Source organism: Elaeis guineensis, chromosome 2, assembly GCF_000442705.2.
Source record: "Elaeis guineensis isolate ETL-2024a chromosome 2, EG11, whole genome shotgun sequence".
Lineage (NCBI taxonomy): Eukaryota > Viridiplantae > Streptophyta > Magnoliopsida > Arecales > Arecaceae > Elaeis > Elaeis guineensis.
Window position 1 is genome coordinate 110,115,620 of NC_025994.2, and position 21,964 is coordinate 110,137,583.

Consider the following 21,964-nt stretch of genomic DNA (forward strand, 5'->3'; position numbering starts at 1 on the left):
AAGATTCTGAGAAATATGGTAGTGACAAGCCACCACAGGGTTTGAACACTGGATTCTCCCAAGAGCACGCCCATGAGAGAGGCTGTCGGCTTAACATTACGGTGTTTACTTTTGAGGGCTTACTCGGAAAACCATTTCCATTCTGCATTCGTAAGCATAACCGATTCTTTTTTTCATCTTTTTTATCATTTGATTTGTGGCTGACTTCCATAAGTAATCCTTTCTTTTTGTTGGAAACAGCCAAAAGTAGGTCGAAATTGTTAAAGCCATTGATTCGTTTGGCTCGGGGTAAAGCCAATGTGGCTACGGTAACCGATTTATTTTATCCTATCTTTATTCAGTTACATGCGGGCTGAAATACTTCTTCGCATGAGCAACTTTTTTTAAGTTAAGGCTTCATTTTTTACTCCTTTCAGTCCAATTATCTCAATCAAAAGATATTTACTCAGCCCGTAAATAAGTGTAGAATAGTTTGATCCTCCCTTCTCGCCCCAAAGTGATTTCACCTAAGCGAGATAATATGCCTCTTCCATCCTCAAACCAAACACAGACCGCTTTTAAAATTTTGTCGCGAATTAATCAACAATCTTCCCTGTTTAAAAGATTTTTATATTTTTGATCTGGAAAATCAGTTGATCCACGTAGAAAACTGTTAGCGCGCGTCCGAACGTTAACGTTGGCATATTTCTATTTCCGTGGGATGGGAGATGACAATGAAGACTACCTGCACGAAAATAATTATCAGAATCATCATATTTGGGCATCACCTGTCAAAACAACCCTTGATGCTATGTCCCATCCCATTTGAAGACAAACCAAAATTCTGCATGGGTCTCCCAATGCAGAAATGCTTAAACATGAGCAAAGTTTCACTGAAAACTACAGCATCCGAAGAGGCACAACAAAACATTGTTTAATCTCCTCCCATTCTTGGGTCCCGGTAGCTGCGTAAATAAGAGTCTTACTAACCCCATGCTTTCATGATAAGAGACTTGGCAAACCACAAATCCTTCATGCCCCCAATGAAATCTTTCCACATTATAAATTTCAGATGGTGATCAAGGCAATTTGGGGACCCTGTTGAGTACAGGTTGTCCGTTATAACGAACAATCTGGAACATGCAATCTCAAAGGGTGAACTTTAAGCTTTGGAAATGCGAACAAACATCACGTATACACACGAGAAATTACCCAAATATCCAATGCTTCTAGGCTTGGGAAACATCTGAGAAAGGAACCATGTGCGCTTGAACATTTTCATTAACTATATAACGGCCAACGTTCCTAGACTACGGAACACCATACTCAAGCTAACAACAATCGCACGCTGATATAAAGAGAAGATCACAGAAAAAATGTTTTTGTTGATTCTGTCAGCACATTAAGAAAATGGGAAGTAATCATGCAAGAGCTTTTACATCTAAGAAATACATTAATGTAGATTTTTCTTCTATTTCTTTAATGCCTTTGAAATAAGAACTCCGGTTTCAGCTGATATAGCTAGAGTTCCATACCTCTCGTTTGCAGTTTTTTATTTTATCGGGGATGCCCCCAACTTGTACCCATAAAAAAAAAAAAAGAAAAAAAAAAAGAAATACATTGTATCATCTATTTCTCATACGCTTGAAAGCTCGAACTGAAGAAAACGAGATGCGAACCACATCAATATTATTATAACAAGCAAGCTAAAACAGTGGGTAAAATATTGTTGTGTTCATCATACCTCGAAATAAGTATGGCTCAGCTGGAAGATCTTAAATTCATATTGATGAAGCGCAGCAGTTCCAGCTTTGGAGCATTCAGAATCTTCATATGTATGCATTTCATCATCTGATCATGAAGCACCAGGAGACCAAGAGATCGTGCATATTCGACCATGTTATGCATAATTCACCAACATGTTAAGCATGTTATGTACGGTTCAAAGATTTGAAGGCTTGAAGAGCACAAACGTGGAGACGGTAAAGGCCGTTGACCATGCTATGTATGATCCACCATCATGTTAATGTATGACTGCTCTTTTGCTGTTGCTGTATGGGACTTCATGGCTCAAACCATCCACCAATCCCCTTGCTGCGGCATCTTTGATGACGTTTTACAATTGTTGAGCTCTTCTTTGCCTGAGTATACTATAACAATATAGTGTTATACTGGATGACTTCTTTAGAATACCAGAAATGAGAGACTCTTCCAGGAAAAGTTTACAGCTGTCATCAGCCGTAATATATGGATAACTGATGAATCCCAAAAGAACAATAAATGCATTACATATAAATTTCTCACAGTTTCCATTGTAATCCAGCCAACACCAAGAGACCACTGGCATAAGGTAACTATTGGGAACATCTCCGTATCACCATTAAAAATGTCTATTCTTTCCTCCATCCTGTTTCCGCTCTCAAGCCAACCTATCCAGGCCAAACCAAACTCGAAGCAGTACATGTCTCCCAAACGCAAGTGGAAAAGCAGAAGCATAGTTCGTCATCTTTACCAGTACAAGGTAATCCAACAATAAGAAACTTCATGCAGTGAGCTACATGAATTCAAAAAGAACTACAATTTTTTATATAGACTTTTACAACGACGTTCCAGTAGTAGCTGCTTCATTTGCGATGATAATACATTGCTGGCACCAAAACAAAACTTAGCATAGAAGCATCTTTGTGCATCGCAACTCGAAACATCTTTTCCTTCATATCAATAATAGATGCTATTTCTCCTCTGTAGCAATCATATATGAGGCCAAGCCAAACTTTCAAGCACTGCATGGGTTTTGGAAGTTAGAATACATCAGCATAAGCTGCAGGCCATTAATATACCAAAAAAACCCAAACTTACTATAAAGATTGTGATTTCTGTGATTAAAGAATATTTCATTACCGATGATGAAGCAGATTACAGGTTGAAAATTTATCACAGAAATACCGGTCCATCATGAATGCTGCTTCAGCATCTTGAGGCATAAAAGGCATTTTCACTCCATGCATCGCACAAAGAGGAGCCATCTTCTTAAGGATTCATGCTTTTGCAACAAGAAACTTGGTAAAACCCAAATCCATCTTCTGCCCTTCAAAACTTTTCAACTTTACATATTTAAGGGGATAATCCAGGCAATCAATGGAACTATGTTGCTCCCAACATCCTGAATCTGGAGATCCAGAATCCATCCAAACAACCTGAAGGAAACAAAAGAATCATGAATGGGTGGTCTTGGAGGTTTGAAAACATCAGAAGATGCAAACAAAGACCATATCTACATGAAAGAAGTACAAGACCATCAAATGTTACAGGGCAAGGGAAACATCTGAGCAAGTCAGTAACTATGTGTGACTGATGATTGTCTTTCAACTTCACCTAAATGACCAGCATTTTTAGAGTGGGAAACACAATACTCAAGCTAACAGCAATCCTATGCTGTGAGATAAAAAGAAGATCAAGGTAAAAAGGATCATTCAGTTAGCATATTGACAAGATGAGTAGCATTGTGCCATGTACAGGAACAAAAAGTACCAATTCAATGACAAGCCGTTCACTGAGTAGCATCTATGTTGTGTACTAACTGGTTTCAACTGAAGCAGATGAGATGCAAGCCACATTAATATCATATCAAGGAATATGAGCTACAAATCTACAATGATTACGGAGATGATGTAATGTATTCAAAATTGATGATCAATCAAAACTTCTACCTCAAATGAAGTCTGGCCCAACTTGAGCTTCTTTAAGTTCATTTGAACAAAAAGCCAAACAGCTCCAGGTTTGGAGCATGGATAACTTTTGTGGGCTAGCATCCTGTCGAGCAATCGTGGAGCATCAAGTGCTTGAGTTGGAGCATCTTCAACGACTAGCTCCTCAGTTGTGAAACCCATATTCAGTTTGAAATGCGAGACTGGCAGAACAGTATTGTTTTCTAAATCCCATTCTACTTTGCCCAGTTTCATTGGTCTCAGAGAGCTAACCCTGACAGAAGCCCTCAAAAAGAATGGCAGATTTCACTACCTGGTGTCCTGCTGACCTGCTTTCCATAGGATAGCTGATTTCACTACCTAGTGCCCTGCTGACATGCTCTAGTATGGCTTTGCTGCACTGGTTTGGCCTTTGGCTCATCCATCTCTGTTCTCTGACACTGATGCATAGTCTGAAAATGCTAGCCATCAGACTGAACAACAATATTTGTCAGGCAAATGTAGTTCTTGACTTGCTCAGATGCTTCCCTTGCCTTGAGACATTGGATGTTATGGTAAATTTTGGTTGTCTATGAAGCTTGATGTTCCATCGCATTTTCCTAATGATGGTTAACCCATTTTAAGTTCTTTTTGATTGGGTATACATTGTTGGCACAGGTTCAGCATATGGTCAGAAGTTGGGGTGCTGGGAACAGGAAGGTTCTCTCGATTGCCTTGAGCATCATCTGAAAAGTGGGAAGCTAAAAGGTTCTTCAGGACAGAAACCAATCAAGGATTTGACAAGTTTCATATGGCAAGAGCACATGCACTTAAGGTGATGACTCTTTGTTGCAGGTATTTGTGGAATAAAGAAGTTATGGAAACAGAAAAGGCATGAATTTTTTGGTAGCGAAAAGCCATTAGCTGTGCTTTGAGAATAAAGCATCTTCAGATGCTCGAGTTGTTTTTCTGAAAGATGAAGATGATGGTTACGAGTTCTTGTTCCACACTTGGAGGCCACTCTTAAACCAGCAGCAACCCTTCTTGGATCAAGGGTTCAAGATCTTTTGGGCAATTTGGGTGTTAAATTTGCTTACAAGTTGGAATGGGCTTGAAATTCTCTCAACGTGATCTTTGTAAGGCTTCCAACTTTAAGAGACCTATAAAATGCTTAAAAGTTTAATTTGGTCCACTATAAGATGACTAACAGAGCAGAAATGGCATAGTGATATTCAAAAAAAAAGGTATGCTTCTTGTATTTATTCTAGTGCCGACAAACTCTAATAGCTCCTCCATTTAATCATTGACATTTGGAATTTGTAGTAGAGATCTGTGCGAATTGTTTCTTAGCTTTTATTTGGATTTCATAATGTATCCGTCCATTACATCTCAACACGTACATTTTGTAAACAATTACCTATTACTAGAAATGAATTACCCTTCCAATTTTCTGGAAGAAAGCAAAAGTGGTATCATGTTGTTGAGCCATTCCATTGGAGAGGTTCCCAATTACAAGCCTTCATTCTCCTATAAAAGGCAATGTGTCCATTTACGGATTTCATGAATGATATCCTAACATCAACTCCTAACATAGATCGAAACACAAGCAAAACAAAGCCTCATTCAACAGGTTGGTAATTTTGTACAACAGCATGCGATCATAATACAGTCCAATGATTTTGCATCCGCAAATAGAACCAAGCTCAGCCATTTGGCATTCCATCCAACTTATGGAAGAGGTAAAGGGTCTAAATATAGTTGTTGGCATCCCCATCATATTTCTTTAAAAAAAAATGCATCGGCACTAATCATTAGCTAGATTCATGCACAAGTAAGGCTAGTCAGAGATTTTTCATGAAATGCCCATTCTTCCACGACGTGAAAGTAATAAGAAAAGTAATTGCTGATGTTCTTAGTTGTCATGTAGATATTAATAAGAAGATCAGAAGCATAATTTATAATCTTTTCCAGAAGAAGGTAATGAGTTCAAGTAATAAGGTTCAGGCAGTAAGCTGTAACATCTAGGGAAGCAATCAATCCGTGAAGAACCATAGATGCATAAATACAGATCTCTAAGATAAGTTCCAATTCTAACATATTGGGGATGATAGAAATTAGAAACAGCTAGTCAAAACATCTTTATCTTCCCATCATTCTATTTCTGCTCTCTACCCATCTAATTTCAGGCAAAAGCAAACATCAAGCACATGGGTGTCCAAAATGTAGAGAGCTTGCTAAGATAAAACTAACAAAACCTGCAAGCCATTGCCAGCCAAAAAGGAATTTCAAAACCAAGATGGAAAAAATTTGAACTCATGATCTAAAAATATTTACAACTGAAAATATGAACTCCATGAAGAACTATAGATGCATAAATATAGATTTCTAAAACAAAGTTCCAATTGTAACACAATGGGGATGATAATATAAACACTAGTCAAAACATATTTATCTTCACATCATTCTATTTCTGCTCTCTACTCATCTGTCTTCTGGCAAAAATGAACGTTAGGCATTGCAGGGCCCTCCAAAATGTAAAATGCTTGCAAAGACAAAATCAGCAAAATTTGCAAGCCACGGCCAGCCCAAAAGAAAATCTAAAACCAAGAGTTATTGGTATAAAAGAATGCATGATCTAAAATAGTTCACCACTGACAAAATAGCAAATTTCAAGTAGGAAACTCATCAATGAGATACTAGTTTTCGACGAAAATCATTTGAGTGTCTAAAGAGGCCTTGTTCTCAAGTCAGAAAAGGAATCATTAAGTCTCCACCCATGTACTACCAAGTACCTACACAAAGAACAGTCCTCTTCAGAAAGCACAGGTGCTTATATACTAAGAAACTTGGCAAACACACCATCTTGAAGCACTCATGCATATGTAATAAGAAACTTGGCATACCCACAACTAAGTGCTTCCTTGGATGGAATCACCCCTTGCCACTTGTGCAAGGAGGCAGGGGTTCAATTTCTGTTGCGGTCAGCCCTCGATAGGTAGTGTCAGTATAGGGTAGAAAGGTTGGGACTGGCCCCTCTTAATCTAAGACGAACCCCATATCCATCACCTCCACTCGGAAGCCTCCCAACTTTACATACTTCAAAAGGCGATCTATGGAATCAAAGGAACCCTGCTGCTCCCAAAACCCCGAACTGGGATATACTTTGGAACAATCTGAAGGAAAATAAAAGAATCTCATAGTGTTTTAAAGGTGGCAATGGTATTTGGATGATCAAGGAACCACATGGTGCTTATGTGGTATGTGAACAGTGTATTACCATTTTGAACTGCATAAAAATAAATATAATAAATTAAATACAATAAAGACATCTATAATGGTAATAATTTTTTTTGGGATGGATAATAGCAATACTAATAACAATAACAACTAAAGTTAGTACCTATTACTTAGTATCTAATACCTAATAACAATATTTATAATGTAATCAATAGTTTAGCACTATTAATATCTGAATCAGGCTCACTTGCAACATTCAACTTGAACTTGTTTCACCTATAGGAGGTCATGTAAGTATATATGTAGCCCTAGAATGGTGAGTGAGATCATACATGCAGCCATACAATACTAAGAAGGCCTTACATGTGGCTGCACAATGCTAAGTGGACTTCCTTTTCGGTCCATATGTGGTGTGACTGCGTAGAGCCGTGCATATAGGCAACTTCATGCAGTCAAGACACCGCATATGCATATGTGCCAATACGCACTGCATTTTAAAACACTTGAATCTCAATTTTGAATAGGTGAACATCCTAAGCTTCGGAAAACATCAGAAGATGAAAGCGAACATCACACCTATGTACCATAAATTACCAAACATCCAATGTTTCTAGACAAGGGAAACATCTGAGCAAGTCAGGAAGTGTGCCTGCTTGACAATGGTCAGTGAAGTTCACTATCATGGCCAATGTTTTTAGACTATGGCACATAATCTTCATGCCTAACAACAAGCCTAAGCTGAGATAAACATAAAAAAGAAGATCAGGGAAAAGATGTTATTAACAAATGGATATAATTTTGCAACCCAAAGAAATGACAAACAAGTTATACCTCAGAAGAAGCGGCACTGTCTATTAGTTGTGCATTAGAGGACTTCAGCTGAAGATATGGCATGCAGACCACGTTTTATTACACCAAGCACGATACAATGGTGAGCAGAATGTCCTTGGGTCTTATTAATCAGTAAACATTATACCTCGAAATGAGTTTGTGCCAGTTCAAAATTCTTCAAACGCACATAGATGAATTCCAGCTTCGGAGCATTGAGAATGTCCGCAGTTATACATCTCATCGAAGCATCATAGAGCATCATGCGCTCAAGATCCGGGGCATCTTCAACGACGATATCTTCAACAGGGTAGTTTGAATACAGCTTCAGGATGGGGATACTTGGAGAAGAGATACGGAGACGGCGAAGGCCTGAACACATGAATAAAGACAATAACTGGAGAGCGAGGCAGCTGGCGAGTAGGTGGTGGACGGTCTCATCAGTTAGTCCGACGCCCCACAGGATGAGTTGTTTAACATTAATGAAAATTGGTTGGTGGGTGACGGGAGGTTTCAAGAAGTCAAAGTTGGGCAACTTCAAGGCGCGAATAGTCTTGCACCTGAGAATGGAGGGAGTCAGCTGGTTGACCGAGTCGCAGCTGGTGAGGTTGAGATATTGGATGCCTCTTTGAGCAAAGGTTTGGAGCCAATCGAGATCGACGTAGAAGCGAGGAATGTGGAAGCTCAGGATGGGCCCGCGGTGGACGGAGAGGATCTGGTTGACGGCGCGGACGCACCAGTCCCTGCCCTCGTGCCACCCCCACGCCTCCTTGGATTGCCGGTCGGGGAATTTCTCGCGGCGGAGGGCGAAGTCGTCGAGGTGGAGGGGGACGAGGGTCCAGACGTGGCACCATCGGCAGGAGAGGATGCTGGTCCGAGCGCATTCCTTTGCGGGAAGGAGGGAGAGGATGTGGGTGATGAGAATGCAGTCTGGGAGAAGGCTGATGAAATCCGGGCCCTCTCCTTCTCCGACGCCGCCGTCGGAGTTCATGCCAGGTCGTGAGATTCGGTTCTTCTCGTCGTCCCTCCTCCTCTTGATGGCGGCCGGCATGATGGTGGCTGGTGATCGTGATTTCGCCGGAGGAAAGATGGGAACAGGGGGTATTGGTGAACGGATTTTAAAACCCTAGGAGGGAAGTAGGATGGAATCGCAACCAAATAAGGGAAGAACAGGGGGCTCTGGGGGAATGGATTTTGAAACCCTAGGAGCGGTTCGGGTTGGAGGTGCACATGGACACGAGGCAAAATATCCGGCGTTGAAACTTGAGAGCTGGCACAGGAGAGATCCCTGGCTATCTAGTCCAGTCCTCTCCGGTACGGTCCATCTGGTTTGATATAAAAATCCAATTAAACTCACTATTTTTCACAACTAAACTAAATTTCAAGATATTAATATATTAAACTTTATCTAATTACCCATCAATTTGTGTTTCTGATGGAGTTGCATATGGCCGTCAATCAAATCCTTTGCAAAACGAGTCGTTGATGCATCTACATTTTTTTAACTATTATTGTCTACATAATATTTGAGGATGTAATTGAATAATGAAGTTATAATGTTTCTTACGATTCTCATTTGATTATTTTTGATAAAAAACCCAAAAGGCCAATAAGATAAGTCTAAATCCAATCCAACCATGTTACAAATTTCATCTTGGCGTATGTCGCCAACGACACATTTTATCGTAGCTATATATATATAAAGCATGATACAGAGGGCATTTCCTTTCTGCTTTAAAGTTCAGCACTACTATAATCTTACAAAATACAGTAAACAATATGCATTATGGCATGCATTAAATACTTTGGCCTGTCTTGAATATTGATAGTAAGTTTATCCATTAAAATTATAGTGACAAAAGATCTTTACATCACCCACTAATATAGATCCAAAACATCTGTAAAACACCCTAGCATGACTAAAAATGACTCAAGAAACTCGTTAATAGTTCGTCATACTGCATAAACTACATGCTGTTTTGACTCAGCTCTCCAATATCTTGCACCAACAATGCATGATAGGATTAGATAAACATAGTAATTCATGCACAAGAAGGTAAGTAGAATCTTATAAAATGCATAATTCGTACATCATGCAAAAGTAACAAGAAACCCAAAGAACAAGCAATGGTGTAAGAAGAAAGACCAAACGAGCATTAAGAAAAATGGTGCTTGTGTTGCAATACATCATTATAAAACTAATAAATAACTCTTGCCAAATGAGTAACATAGTATGAAAATTTTGATTCTTGAAGATACATCATTTAAAAGTAGAAAGAACCCTCATTTGAACAAGTTATTGGACAGACGACCAAACAGCGAGCATGAAAATTTTCACATGCAATAACTCAGATAGTTTTGGATGAATCAAGATGGCAATTTTAAACAAAAATCAATGCTACTGCTTCTACACAATTACAGAATTGCCTTCGGTATACTTACATTTATGAACAACAAATGCTCATACTTATCCATGCATCCTAATAATGTAGGAAAAGACAATATAACGTAGTACGAGTAAATAGTACCATCCACAGTTGAAACTAAATGTGGTAGGAAAGAAGTGGCTCATGTGCTTCTCATTGAAACTTTAATCACCTACATAATGAAGGAAGCAGTGACATCCCCTGAAAAGAGTTTCCGATGTGTAAAATTTCACAACAAAGCATGAAAGTGGGAATTCCAACAACTGACAAGCGAGGATTTCCACTATTTTTGTCTCCCAAGAAAACTAACTTGATAGATTTAGGAAGCTTTTGCATTTATATAACACAAATGATGAATGAACAGTTATACAACATTTTTAAAATTATATCCGTTGGTTGATCTAAATGAAGAAGTAAAATAGATGAGATCAGAGCCATCCACATCTAAAGCACAAGGACATACAAACACATGCTGACAAAAGAAAAAGTAGTTGCCGCTTTTACATGTCTCATAACATTTCTTAAAAAAATCAGAAGCATAATTTATCTTTTTTTTCTTTCTTTTTTTTTTTTTTCGGGGCAAGGTAATCATATCAACTAAATAGATTCATGCTGAGTTGCAATATATAGATAAGTAATGATATCCTGAAAGATTGATTTCCGAAAACAAAGTTGCAGTCACAATGCATTGGAGATGGTAATGGAAGCTGCTCGCACCAAAGAAACTATCAGAAGCACCTGTTTTTAGCATTACTATTCAAAATAACGTTATTTGCTCCATGCTATTTCTTCTCTCTAGCCAATCTATCTCAGGCCAAGGCAAATTTCAAGCATTACAAGATCTGCAGGAGGCTGACGCTTGCAAGGACCACATTAGCAAAATTTGCAAGCCAAAGCAAAAAGGGAAACCCAAACCCCAGATTTGATTAAAAGAGTTTCGATTTCTGATCTGAAAATAGTTCATTTTGGATATAGTAGCGAATTCCAGGTCAAACAAAAATTATCGACATATCGGTCTCTCACGAAAACTACTTGAGCATCTGTGGAGGCTTTATTGTCAAGGAACAAGAGGTGTTCTATAGTCTCTACACGTTTTCTATTCCAAGCAGCTGCACAAAGGAGAGTCTTCTTCTTAAGTACCTGCCCTTTTACAATAAGAAATTTGGCAAACTCCAATTCTGTTGTCTGCCCTACAAAACCACTCAACTTTACATATTTCAGATGGCGATCAAGCAATCAAGCGAACCCTGTAGCTCCCAGCACCCTAAATATGGAGCTGCAGAATCCATGCCAGCAATTCGAAGCGCACAAAAGAATCTCGAATGGGTTTCTATGGATCGAAAAAAAACATCAGAACATCCAAACAAACATCACACCAACACACAGGAAGCTACCAGAACATTCAATGTTTCTAGGCACGGGAAACACCTGAGCAACTCAGGAACTATGTGTCCCTGATGACTGCCATTGAACTTAACTTGAACGGCCAATGTTTTAAGACTAGGCAACAGATACAACAATACTATGCTGTATATAGGGGTTTATCTTGTTAGTAAACCAACAAAACAAGTAGCATGTTGCCGCATATAGAAGTGAGAGATACAAGTGATGCCAAGAGTTTTTACCTCTGTTAAGAGAGAGACAGCATCATCCATTTGTTGTGTAGTCATCGGGCTCCAACTGGAGAAAAAGGGATAAAAACTATATGAACATTATATCGAGGTAACAATCTAAAATGACGAGTGAGATCTTCTGTTATAACTTTAAACGAGTCTGACCCAACTGGAGCATCTTAAATTCTATATCGACGAAGCCTAACAGCTCGAGGGCAAGCATCTCATGGTGCCCTCATGGAACATCAGGTGCAGGAGATTTGGTGCGTTTTCGATGACAAGCTCTTCCATCACATGTAGTTTAACGGTACGGAGATGGCAAAACCTTCTACACCAGAGCAAAGGTCAGCTCTCGAGGGCGAGAGAGCTGGAGAGCACGTGGTGGACGGCTTCGTCCAATATTATGACGTCCTCTAGGGTTAGCTCTCCAAGGTTGACTAGAAACGGTAGAGGAAGGGGAGGTACCGGGAAGCGGCGGTTGGCCAACTCGAGTGTCCGGAGAGACTTGAAGCAGAGAGGTCGCGGGGTGCGGCCAGAGGTGGAGCCACTGGGTGGAGAGGATGCCGATGAGAGGAGGAAGACCACGAGAAAGACCGAGATGGGAGGGCTAGACCGTGGATACCATCTCGTATACATTTATTTCACAGCAATAATAGTCTAGCAAATGGGATTTGTTTCCTAAATTATAAGATGTTAAATGTTTATTATTTTTCTCAGTTTTTTTAGCGGGCACATTTGCTAAACATCGACCAAAAGAAGCATTTTTGGAATTGAAAGAATGTTTTATGTTCAGGTGTTGAAACGCGCAATATGTTGTACTTGAACATTAACATAATGCATATATGTACTCTTGTGTTCTTAGGTCGAAAGTATTTTAAGCTTGCATAATTTGTAAGATGTGCGTGTCAAAATAAGAGAAAAAAGAACTGCCCAAAAGAGCAAAACGATATAGGAACATGTAAATAAAATATACTCCCACTCACTTTTAGTTAATAATAATACTGGAGTCAGGTAGCATGTTCATGTTGGTGGTATGTGAATGACTGTGATTTATTTTAATAAAAAATTCATGAAGACATACTTTCAAATTAGTTCCAAGTAAAAAGAGATTTTAGACCTGCAAGAATTCTAGCGAGGGAAAAAAGATCACAAAACTTTAGCTTCAATGGGGTTCTGGAACTTGAGCAAAAGCCCGTGGGAAAGAGTATATATATTTTATTATATTTGAAACCGATTTAAACCTTTTTCCAGTTTATACCGGTAGACTTGATTTAATGCTAGGCAATAGAATGTCTTTCAATTAAAATGAGAGAAGCATGATGATTTAGCCCTTAAGAAAGAAAGCTTGAGTAATTTTAGTAATTGAGGCTAAACTACAGCTTACCTCAAATAGTTTTAAGCTTTAATTATCTAAAAACGTTTGATCTCCAAATTTTCTTTTTCCTCAGCATTCAGAAGAGAAGCCAGAGATGCAAGGATGTCAACATTGCAGGCAATTGATACATGGGAACTCAACCATGACAAAGGTCTCATCTCGATGTCCTTTCTCTAGCTGTTAAAGCCATAAGAGTATAAGATCTTAACATCAGCACCTGATACAGATACAGAATAAATAGAAACATGCTCTCTCATGAGTAATATTTATAGAAAAGTCCTACATTAGTTTTTGTTTGTTGTTATTAATTTGATGAAAATATGGGAAGCCCATCACTCATTACATCAGTATAATAACAAGGGACTGCCAGTTAAAACTTAGTCATATGTCTACCATCAGCAAACTTTGATGGCATTATAGGAGTGTACTAGTAGGAAAGCTGGTCAAGAATCAAAGATGTCCGAAAATGGCCCTACCGCGAGCTTAACACGAAAGAAGCGAGCCACCTTAGAGATAATCAATGTAGTAGCATGAAGAACAAGACTGCAGCATAATTTTGCTGGCTTTGCAATTGATCATCATTTATCTACCAAATAACTTCTACATAACCAAGTAATGTAAAATGGGTAAGTAAAACAGGGACAAGAGAACTTTTCATATGCAACAAGTCGATAAGTAATGAATGAGTCCAGATATCAAATTTCATGAAAAAGCCATGCAGCTGCTTCTACACTTACAAAATGCTTGTAGTATCCTCATAGATGGGAATAACCAACATGCATACTAAACAAAGTATATTTTCAGTTTAAACATGCAAAATCTATGGATGGTAGTCCCAACATTGTAACAGTTGGCACTAAACATAATATATAACCATGAATATGCATCCAATATAGAATTTGATCTGATGGACAACAAAGGAGCAGTTATCATATCCACTGAATGAGATATTTAATATATTATGAATGAAACATGATAATCGGAAATCAAACAAAATGAGCAAGAGTTTTCACAATTTTTCAAAATAGCTAATCTGAAAGAATTTTAGCATTCCATACTATAATACGGAAATTCCTTGCATTATTCACAAACTTATATTTGAAAACCTATCCGAAAAAATTTGCAAAATAGTCAAAATCAGAACCATCTCCATACAAGATGCTACAAAAATAAAATCCAAGAGGTTAGCTTTTTGGATGCCTCATAAAAATGAGAAATCAGATGCATACTTTATTGCTTCCAGTACAAGGTTATCAACTCAAAAAAGTTTTCATGAAGTGAGCTCTCATAGATGGAGAAGTCATGGCTTCAAAAGTAGAAGCAGTGAGCTAAAAATAACTTGCTTCAACTACCTTGTGTGGCTTCTAGTATGAACAACAAATGATCATCTACTACTGTTTCGAGTGTAAATATGTATCAAGCAGTTTATATAACATCTCTGGCCATTTATTATATTTGTTTTATGATCATCAAAATCTAGGACTACGAAAATCTCACAAATGACTGCGGTCAGACCAAGTAATATAAGGTCAATGAGGATAAGTAGTCATGAAAAATTGCACATCCAATAACTCATATTGTAACGTATGAATAAGACATCAACTTTGAGGAAAAAGCATACCGCTTCTTCTACACATGAAAAAAAGCTTTGTTCTATTGTATTTACAAATAACAGATCTGCATATTTACATAGGCATGCTAATAAGAATGCAGGCATAAAAAATATATGCACATAATGGATGGTCAATAGCGAGGTATTCAGCTTTCTTTCAAAAAAAAAAAAAAAAGCTATAACAGATCTTGCACGACTTTACATTTAGAATGCATAATGGATGAGAACCATGCATTTTCAAACAATTGGATCAACAGACCTATATAAATAAAGTTACAGAATAAATCAAATCAAATCTGGTCATGTAAGAACTACAAGAGACCACAAATACAAAATTCAACTGGTAGTTGGCAAATTTGATGCATGCTTCATGATATAATTTGTTACCTTTTCCAGAAGGCTGAAGATGAATATAGGTTTTAGGGTTTAGGATCAAATATGGATTGCAAATCAGCATATTGATATCCTATACATTTTTATATGGAGAATATGAGTACATATATGGAAGTAAGTCCGATGTGAAAATATCCGCATTTATTTTAATCATATACTGGTATAAATTGTACACTACAAGCACAGATATACTTTGATCATAATACTGACTATTACGAATAAAATCTACCAAATTAAAGGTGTCACTGCATATGAAGAAAATTGAAAATATTACGAATAAAATCTACCAAATTAAAGGCGACTGCATATGAAGAAAATTGAAAACATTTTGATGTTGTGACTTTTGTAATTTTTTAATCTATGTGAGACTAAATACATCTGAAAACAGATACAATATTTGTGTATCCATATACATATTTTTATCGTCTTTTTTATAATGGTTACAAATACAAATGCAAATAATAGGCAGATGCTAAAGTATGTCCTTTATCCAGATAAAGTCAGATAAGGAGAACATTTCACAAGGATACTATCTGATCCATTTCCAACAATATTATCCGATCAATTTCCACCCCTACTTTCAAGGATCCTCAAACAAAGAACTCAATGTAGTGAGCTGAAATGGATGAATATACAATGCCATCCACAAGAAGAACAATGAATATGAAACACATAAAATTATCTCATAAAGTATGAGATGTAACTGATTCACCATAGATAATAACAGAGATTGTTATTTGAGAAAGGATTAGAAGCATCCTCTTGTTTGCTTCATCAAAGCAAATTTTTTTTTTCTACATCATCTATTTCTGCCAACAAAGCCATCTCATTATAGGACAAACCAAATTCCAAGTATCACATAGGTTGTTGGAAGTAAGAGCATGCAAAGACTGCATGAGAAAATTTTGAGGGCTCAGCCCATCCCAACAGGGAAACAAAATCCCACATTTATTTAAAAAGTCTTAAATCTGTTGATACAATAATTGCTAAAAACTCATAAATTACTGACTCCCAAGTTGAAACTCATCGGTGCTACTCTTTGTTGTCTTTAGAAATACTCGAACACCCAAAGAGGCACGATTCTTAAGGTCCAAATGGCATTGCATAGTCTGTCTCAATTTTCTTGTCCAATTAAATTTTGAAAGAACAGTCATCACCTTAAGCGTGCGTGCTTTTGCAATAATAAACTTGGCAAATGCCAAGTCAGTCCTGTGTCCTTCAAAACCTTTAATAGTGATCCTTTTTAGATGGTGATCAAGGCAATCAAGGGAACCCTGTTGCTCCCAAAAGGCAGAATCCTCACGATGGCAACACGTGCCGACAACCTGAAACAAACAAAAGAATCTACAACAGGTGAGCCCTAAGCTTCGGTTTCTATTATAACATGCGAAGCTATGCCAAATCTGTGGACAAGAAATTACCTGAACATCCAATATTTCTAGGCAAGGGAAACATCTGAGTAAATCAGGAACTATCTTCACCTGATCATAGTCATTAAAGTCCACGCTGAGGGCCAGATTTCTTAGACTATTCATCGCAGTACGCAAGTTACCAACCATCCTGGTTGACTGTCAAACATAAAGAAGATGGCAGGAAATGCACCGTCAAATCTATGAAAAATGTAAACAACTAAATCTCTTAGGTCTCAACAATAGATCAGCAGAACGACAGTAATGCTATCAGCCACTTTTCTTTTCTTTTTGTTGCCATGGTTCACAGAAAAGTGTATATAGCACTAGCCTCATTGAGCATCAAATGTTATTCGCAGTAAGAAGGTTTTTACCTCATAAAATGTTGCTGTTAAATCTATGAAGAATGCAAAGAACTAAATCTCTTAGGTCTCAACAATAGATCAATAGAACGACGTAATACTATTAGCCGCTTTCTGCCACAGTTGACAGAAAACTATACATAGCATGGAAGGATATTCGCAGTAAGAAGGTTTTTACCTCATAAGGTGTTGTCACGTTGTTCGGCTGCACAAAATGGGGACGACAAAACACATCAATCAGTATCGCATTCGAAACGGGGAGCAGGATGGTTGGGTTAACAAGAAAGATTACCTCAAAGTAAGTCCCACACATCTTGAGCGTCTTGATCGCCGTATTCACGATGCCTAGCAGCTCCAGCTTCGGGGTGTTCAGAATCGTTATCTGCGAATCGTGCGCGACGCTCCGATGGAGCATCAAGCGCTGGAGATTCGGTGCATCTTCAATGATGAGATCATCGACTTCATTGCCATAAACCGACGAGCTATTCAGAGTAAAACTTTGGAGGCTGGGGGAGCGGATATGGATGGCGAGAAGGCCCATACAGCCAGTGATGACTAAGCTTCTGAGGAACAGGCAGCAGGACAGAAGGATGGAGATGATATCATCCGTTAGGACACAGAAATAGGAAGTTAGGTCTCTAAGGTTCGCGAAGGTCGGCAGGGGTAGGGGGGGATCCGGCAAGTGGCAGTGCGAGAGCTTGAGCTGCTGAAGAGAGCGGCAGGTGAGGATGGGAAGGGGCACCGGGTAGAAGCGATCCATGTCCGCGCAGCACAAGGTGAGATCTTGGATGCCTCTTCCGACGAGGGTCTGCACCCAGCGACCGATGTCGGCGTTGTCGGGGAAATAGCCCCATAGGGCGGCGCCGGGGATGGGCGCGCGGTGGACGGAGAGGATCTGGTTGGTGGCGCGGACACGCCAGGCCTCGTGGTGGCGCGCCTCCAGGAGGGATTGGATCCCTCGGGTTGGAGCGCGGAGATGTCTAGGGGGAGGGGGGCGAGGGTCCAGAGGTGGCGCCACCGGCTGGAGAGGATGCTGGTCCGAGCAGCGTCTTTCACAGGTAGCAACGATAGGATGAAGCTAAGGATGCAGTCCGGGAGAAGGCTGATCAGATCCAGACCGTGATTGTTGCCTCCTTCTCGGCCGGAGGAGGAGGAGGCGGATTTGGAGCCCATCACCCTTTTTCTCTAGTTACTCGTCATCTGCTCTCTTCTTCTCCTGGTTTTACCCTAGAATTTGATGAGAGAAACCTCCCTTGGCCGGATTTTAACATGGATTCCAGAGAAGGGATTATGCAGGAGCTACAAGTGGAAGTGAGGTACACGCTCTCTGATCTACGCGTGGGAGCTAATCGGGAAAGCAATAACTCCGCTGAACCCATCCTCTCCACTCCCTCCGTCGGGTAGCGACTCCGCCTCGCGCATCTCGTGCTCGCCCTTCCTCGCGCTGCGCCGATCTCCATCCAAGCCGTTGTCATCATTCTGGATTTGAGCACGATTTGGGGGAAGATGGGAAGGGAAACTAGGAAGGTGAGGAGTGCGGCTGCCACCCGAAATCCGAGACGCGGCCGCTGCGGCAACCCTGCGTCTGCCGGCTGCGCAACGTCGGCAGACCTCCTGAGGAACAGCAAAGCCCAAAATTCAACCTAAATAAACGATGGAAGGCAGCCCGCCGTTGAGGCATAGCAATCCCAGGCCTTCTTTATCCGAAGAAGGCTTTCAACGAAAACTAGCAGTGTAAAGCTTGGCCATGTCCGACCTTTGAAGGACACTATAAATTTCTCGCGAAAGGCAACCCCATCACCGCCGAGAGGTACCTTCCCTTCCAAGTACAATATCCGAGCTCGACGATGGGAAATGCGGTGCGCGCACCATACAACAGATCACGGAAAATACGGTCGACGGTGACGACATCGTTCAGGGAGACCAGGGAGAAAAGGAGTAGAGGGAATAGTGAGAAATCATTGTTTAAGCCCGGTCTACAGGCATCAGCTGTAAATTAGACCAATGATTATCTGCCATCTCAGCAATCCCACCATCCCACCTATTCTCTTCGAATTTTCTCAAGCGAGAATTTGTTAGGCGCATCGGGTCCACCATGGAACATCTTAGGTGGGTCCCTTCCTTACCGATATGAAATTAAACTTTCATCATAGGGAGAAATGAATCCACCGACGATAGCCCATGATGAACGTGTTCCACCTAATAATCTATTCAAACCCTTCTCTCCTATTTCTTTCTTTTCCGTTCCATCTCTCTCTTTCTCTCTATGGTCATTTTCTTCCTCAGAGTGGGGCTAGCTAGAGGGCAATGCCAAGTTACTTGTAGGGAAACAACGACAAGGCGGAGGCCAAGGAACGCATGGAGGTGGGGGAGGGGGAAGGTCAAAGAGATCTGGATGGATAGGAGTGAAGGCCTTGAGGTAAAAGATGATGGCCGCCTCAGTAAGCAGAGAGGAGAGGAAACCATTGCAGGTGGCAAAGGTAAAGGAGGTAGCAGAGGTAAAGGGGGTAATGGTGGTGCAAGTCGAGAGATGATGAAGGCTAGTAGTGTGGATGGAGGTGAGGGGTATAGAGAAGGAAAGGAGTTTCCATTGTAGGTGGCATAGGTGGAGATGGTGGCAATGGTAGGACTAAAGGTTGGGACAAATAGGGAAGCAAGTAGGAAAGCAAAGAGTGAGGGTTCCAACTAGTAGTTATCGATCGCTTCAAGTATTTTTTTTTCAATTAATTGCCATGCACATAAGGCGAGTCCTTTTCCAGAATAATGTAAAAAAAAAATTTATTTATCAAAATATACTAAAACCAAACTTATTTACCAAACTAATGCAAAAGGAAAAAACGCCATTTTGAATGGCGTTTTTTCCCTTTCCACGTCACCCCCCATTTCCACGGTGGCATCCTCCCAAAAAAAAAAAAAAGAGAAGAAACGCCATTGCAAATGACGACTTTAAAAACGCCATTTCGAATGGCGTTTTTAAAAACGCCATATAAAATGGCGTTTTCATATTTTTCCAAAAAAAAGAAAAAAAATCGTGAAAAAATGGAAAAATTGGTTTTTTAAAATTTGAAATTAATTAATAAGTTAAAATTGTAATTTTGATTGAAATTTCAAATATAAAGATTTGAATTTGTAATTCATTAAAAAAATTAATTTAGATTTTTTTTAAAAAATATTTTTTAAAAGATGTCAAAAAAAATCTTAAAAAATAAAAAAAAATATCATAGAAAATAAAAAAAAGAGAAAGAAATATGAAAGAAATAAAAATTTGAAATTTAATTGAAAAACATCGTTCGAAATGCTTGTCCTAAATTTTTTTAAAAAAAAAATTTAAATAATAAAAAAATTATAATTTGAAATTTAAAAGAAACAAAATTTTAGAGATTAATTGAAATAAAAATAAGCATTCAAATTACTTTGTCAAATTAAAATTAATTTATTTTAAAAATATTCAAAAAAAATTGAAAAATAGGCTAAAAAATTTTTATAAAGACATAAAGAATTGAAAAAAAAATAAAAATTATAATTGTAATTGAAGAACAAAGTTTATAATTTTTAATTTTAAGAAATAAGAATTAAAATTTTAATTGAAATTAAAAATTATTTTTTAAATAACTAAATTAATTAAAATATAAATTTTTTAGAAATATTTTAAATAAAAGAAAAAAAATACGTAATAGAATATCAAAAATATAGAAATGGAAGAAAACTAAAATTAAAATTTAAAATTATAAAAATTATAAATTAGATTAGAAAAAATATATCATAAAAGAATAAAATTATAACGTAAATAATAATATATCAAATATTGGTCTTTGAATTGAATTTTAGAAAAAAAAAATATTTTTTGAAGTAAAGGATGCTAAAAAGATAAAAATAGAAGAAAACTGAAATTATAATTTCAAATGATAAAATTTAAAATTATAAAAATTATAAATTAGATTAGAAAAAATATATCATAAAAGAATAAAATAAAAATAAATTAATTATAATTTCTTTTTTAGGGTAATTTATAAATGTGACTTAAAAAATTTAAATTTGAATTAAATTTTGATAAAAAAAGAAATACATTAAAAAGTTTAAAAGAATGAGGAAAAGTTAAAAAGTGAAAATTTTTAAAAAGTCACAACAAATAAGGATTATAAATTTAAAAAAAAATTAAAGTTTAATTGAAATAAAAAAAAAATTTTAAATATAATTTATAAAATTAAAATTTATTTAATTAAAAAAATTTCAAATAAAATTTAAAAATATCTTAAAAAAATTTCATAGAAAGATAAAGAATTGAAAAAAAATAGAAATTGTAATTGTAATTGAAGAACAAAGTTTATAATTTTTAATTTTAAGAAAGAAGAATTAAAATTATAATTAAAAATTAAAATAATATTTTAAATAACTAAATTAATTTAAACATTAATATTTAAAAAATATTTTAAATAAAGAAAAAAAAATGAGAGGAAAATTTAAAATTTAATTTGAATTAAATTTTGATCAAAAAATAAATACAGTGTAAAGTTTAAAAATGAGAAAAAATATGGAAAAAAATTTTGTAAATTAAACTTTAGAAAAAATAATATTTTTTTAATTAAAAGTAAAGAATACGTAATAGAATGCTAAAAAAAAAGAAATGGAAGAAAACTGAAATTATAATTTCAAATGATAACTATTTTAAAATAAATAAAAAAAGTATCATAAAAAAATAATAAAATAATAATAAAATAAGAATTGTAATTATTAATTTTAAAGAAATTTAATTTTAATTTAAATTAAAAATTATCATTTAAATTATTATTTTTTTTATTTAATTTAATTTATTTTTTAAAAGATTACAAATACATAATTAAAGAATTAAAAAAAAAAAAGGGAAAACGCCATAGAGAATGGCGTTTTCCCCTCCCCAAACCCTTCTTCTTCCTTCTCCCCTCCTTCTCCCTTCTCCCTCTTCTCCTTCTCCCTTCTCTCTTCTCCTTCTCGATCTTCTCCGGCGGCACGGCGGCACGGCGGCGAGGTCTCGGCGGCGGTGAGCTCTTCCCCCTCTCTCTCCCTC

The 21,964-nt window shown here is 37.5% G+C and overlaps 1 protein-coding gene across 1 annotated transcript; it reads right to left on the bottom strand.

Annotated features, from left to right (window-relative positions):
• Positions 1-1,412: 1,412 nt before the first annotated feature.
• LOC105048784 (uncharacterized) lies at positions 1,413-18,838 on the bottom strand. Its single transcript, XM_029265371.2, is given in 10 exon segments — positions 1,413-2,762; positions 2,881-3,176; positions 7,734-7,781; positions 7,879-8,856; positions 16,128-16,168; positions 16,171-16,474; positions 16,571-16,717; positions 17,099-17,125; positions 17,213-17,862; positions 17,865-18,838. Coding segments are annotated over 9 exon segments (2,610 nt in total). The 5' UTR covers positions 18,121-18,838; the 3' UTR covers positions 1,413-2,762; positions 2,881-3,017.
• Positions 18,839-21,964: the final 3,126 nt, after the last annotated feature.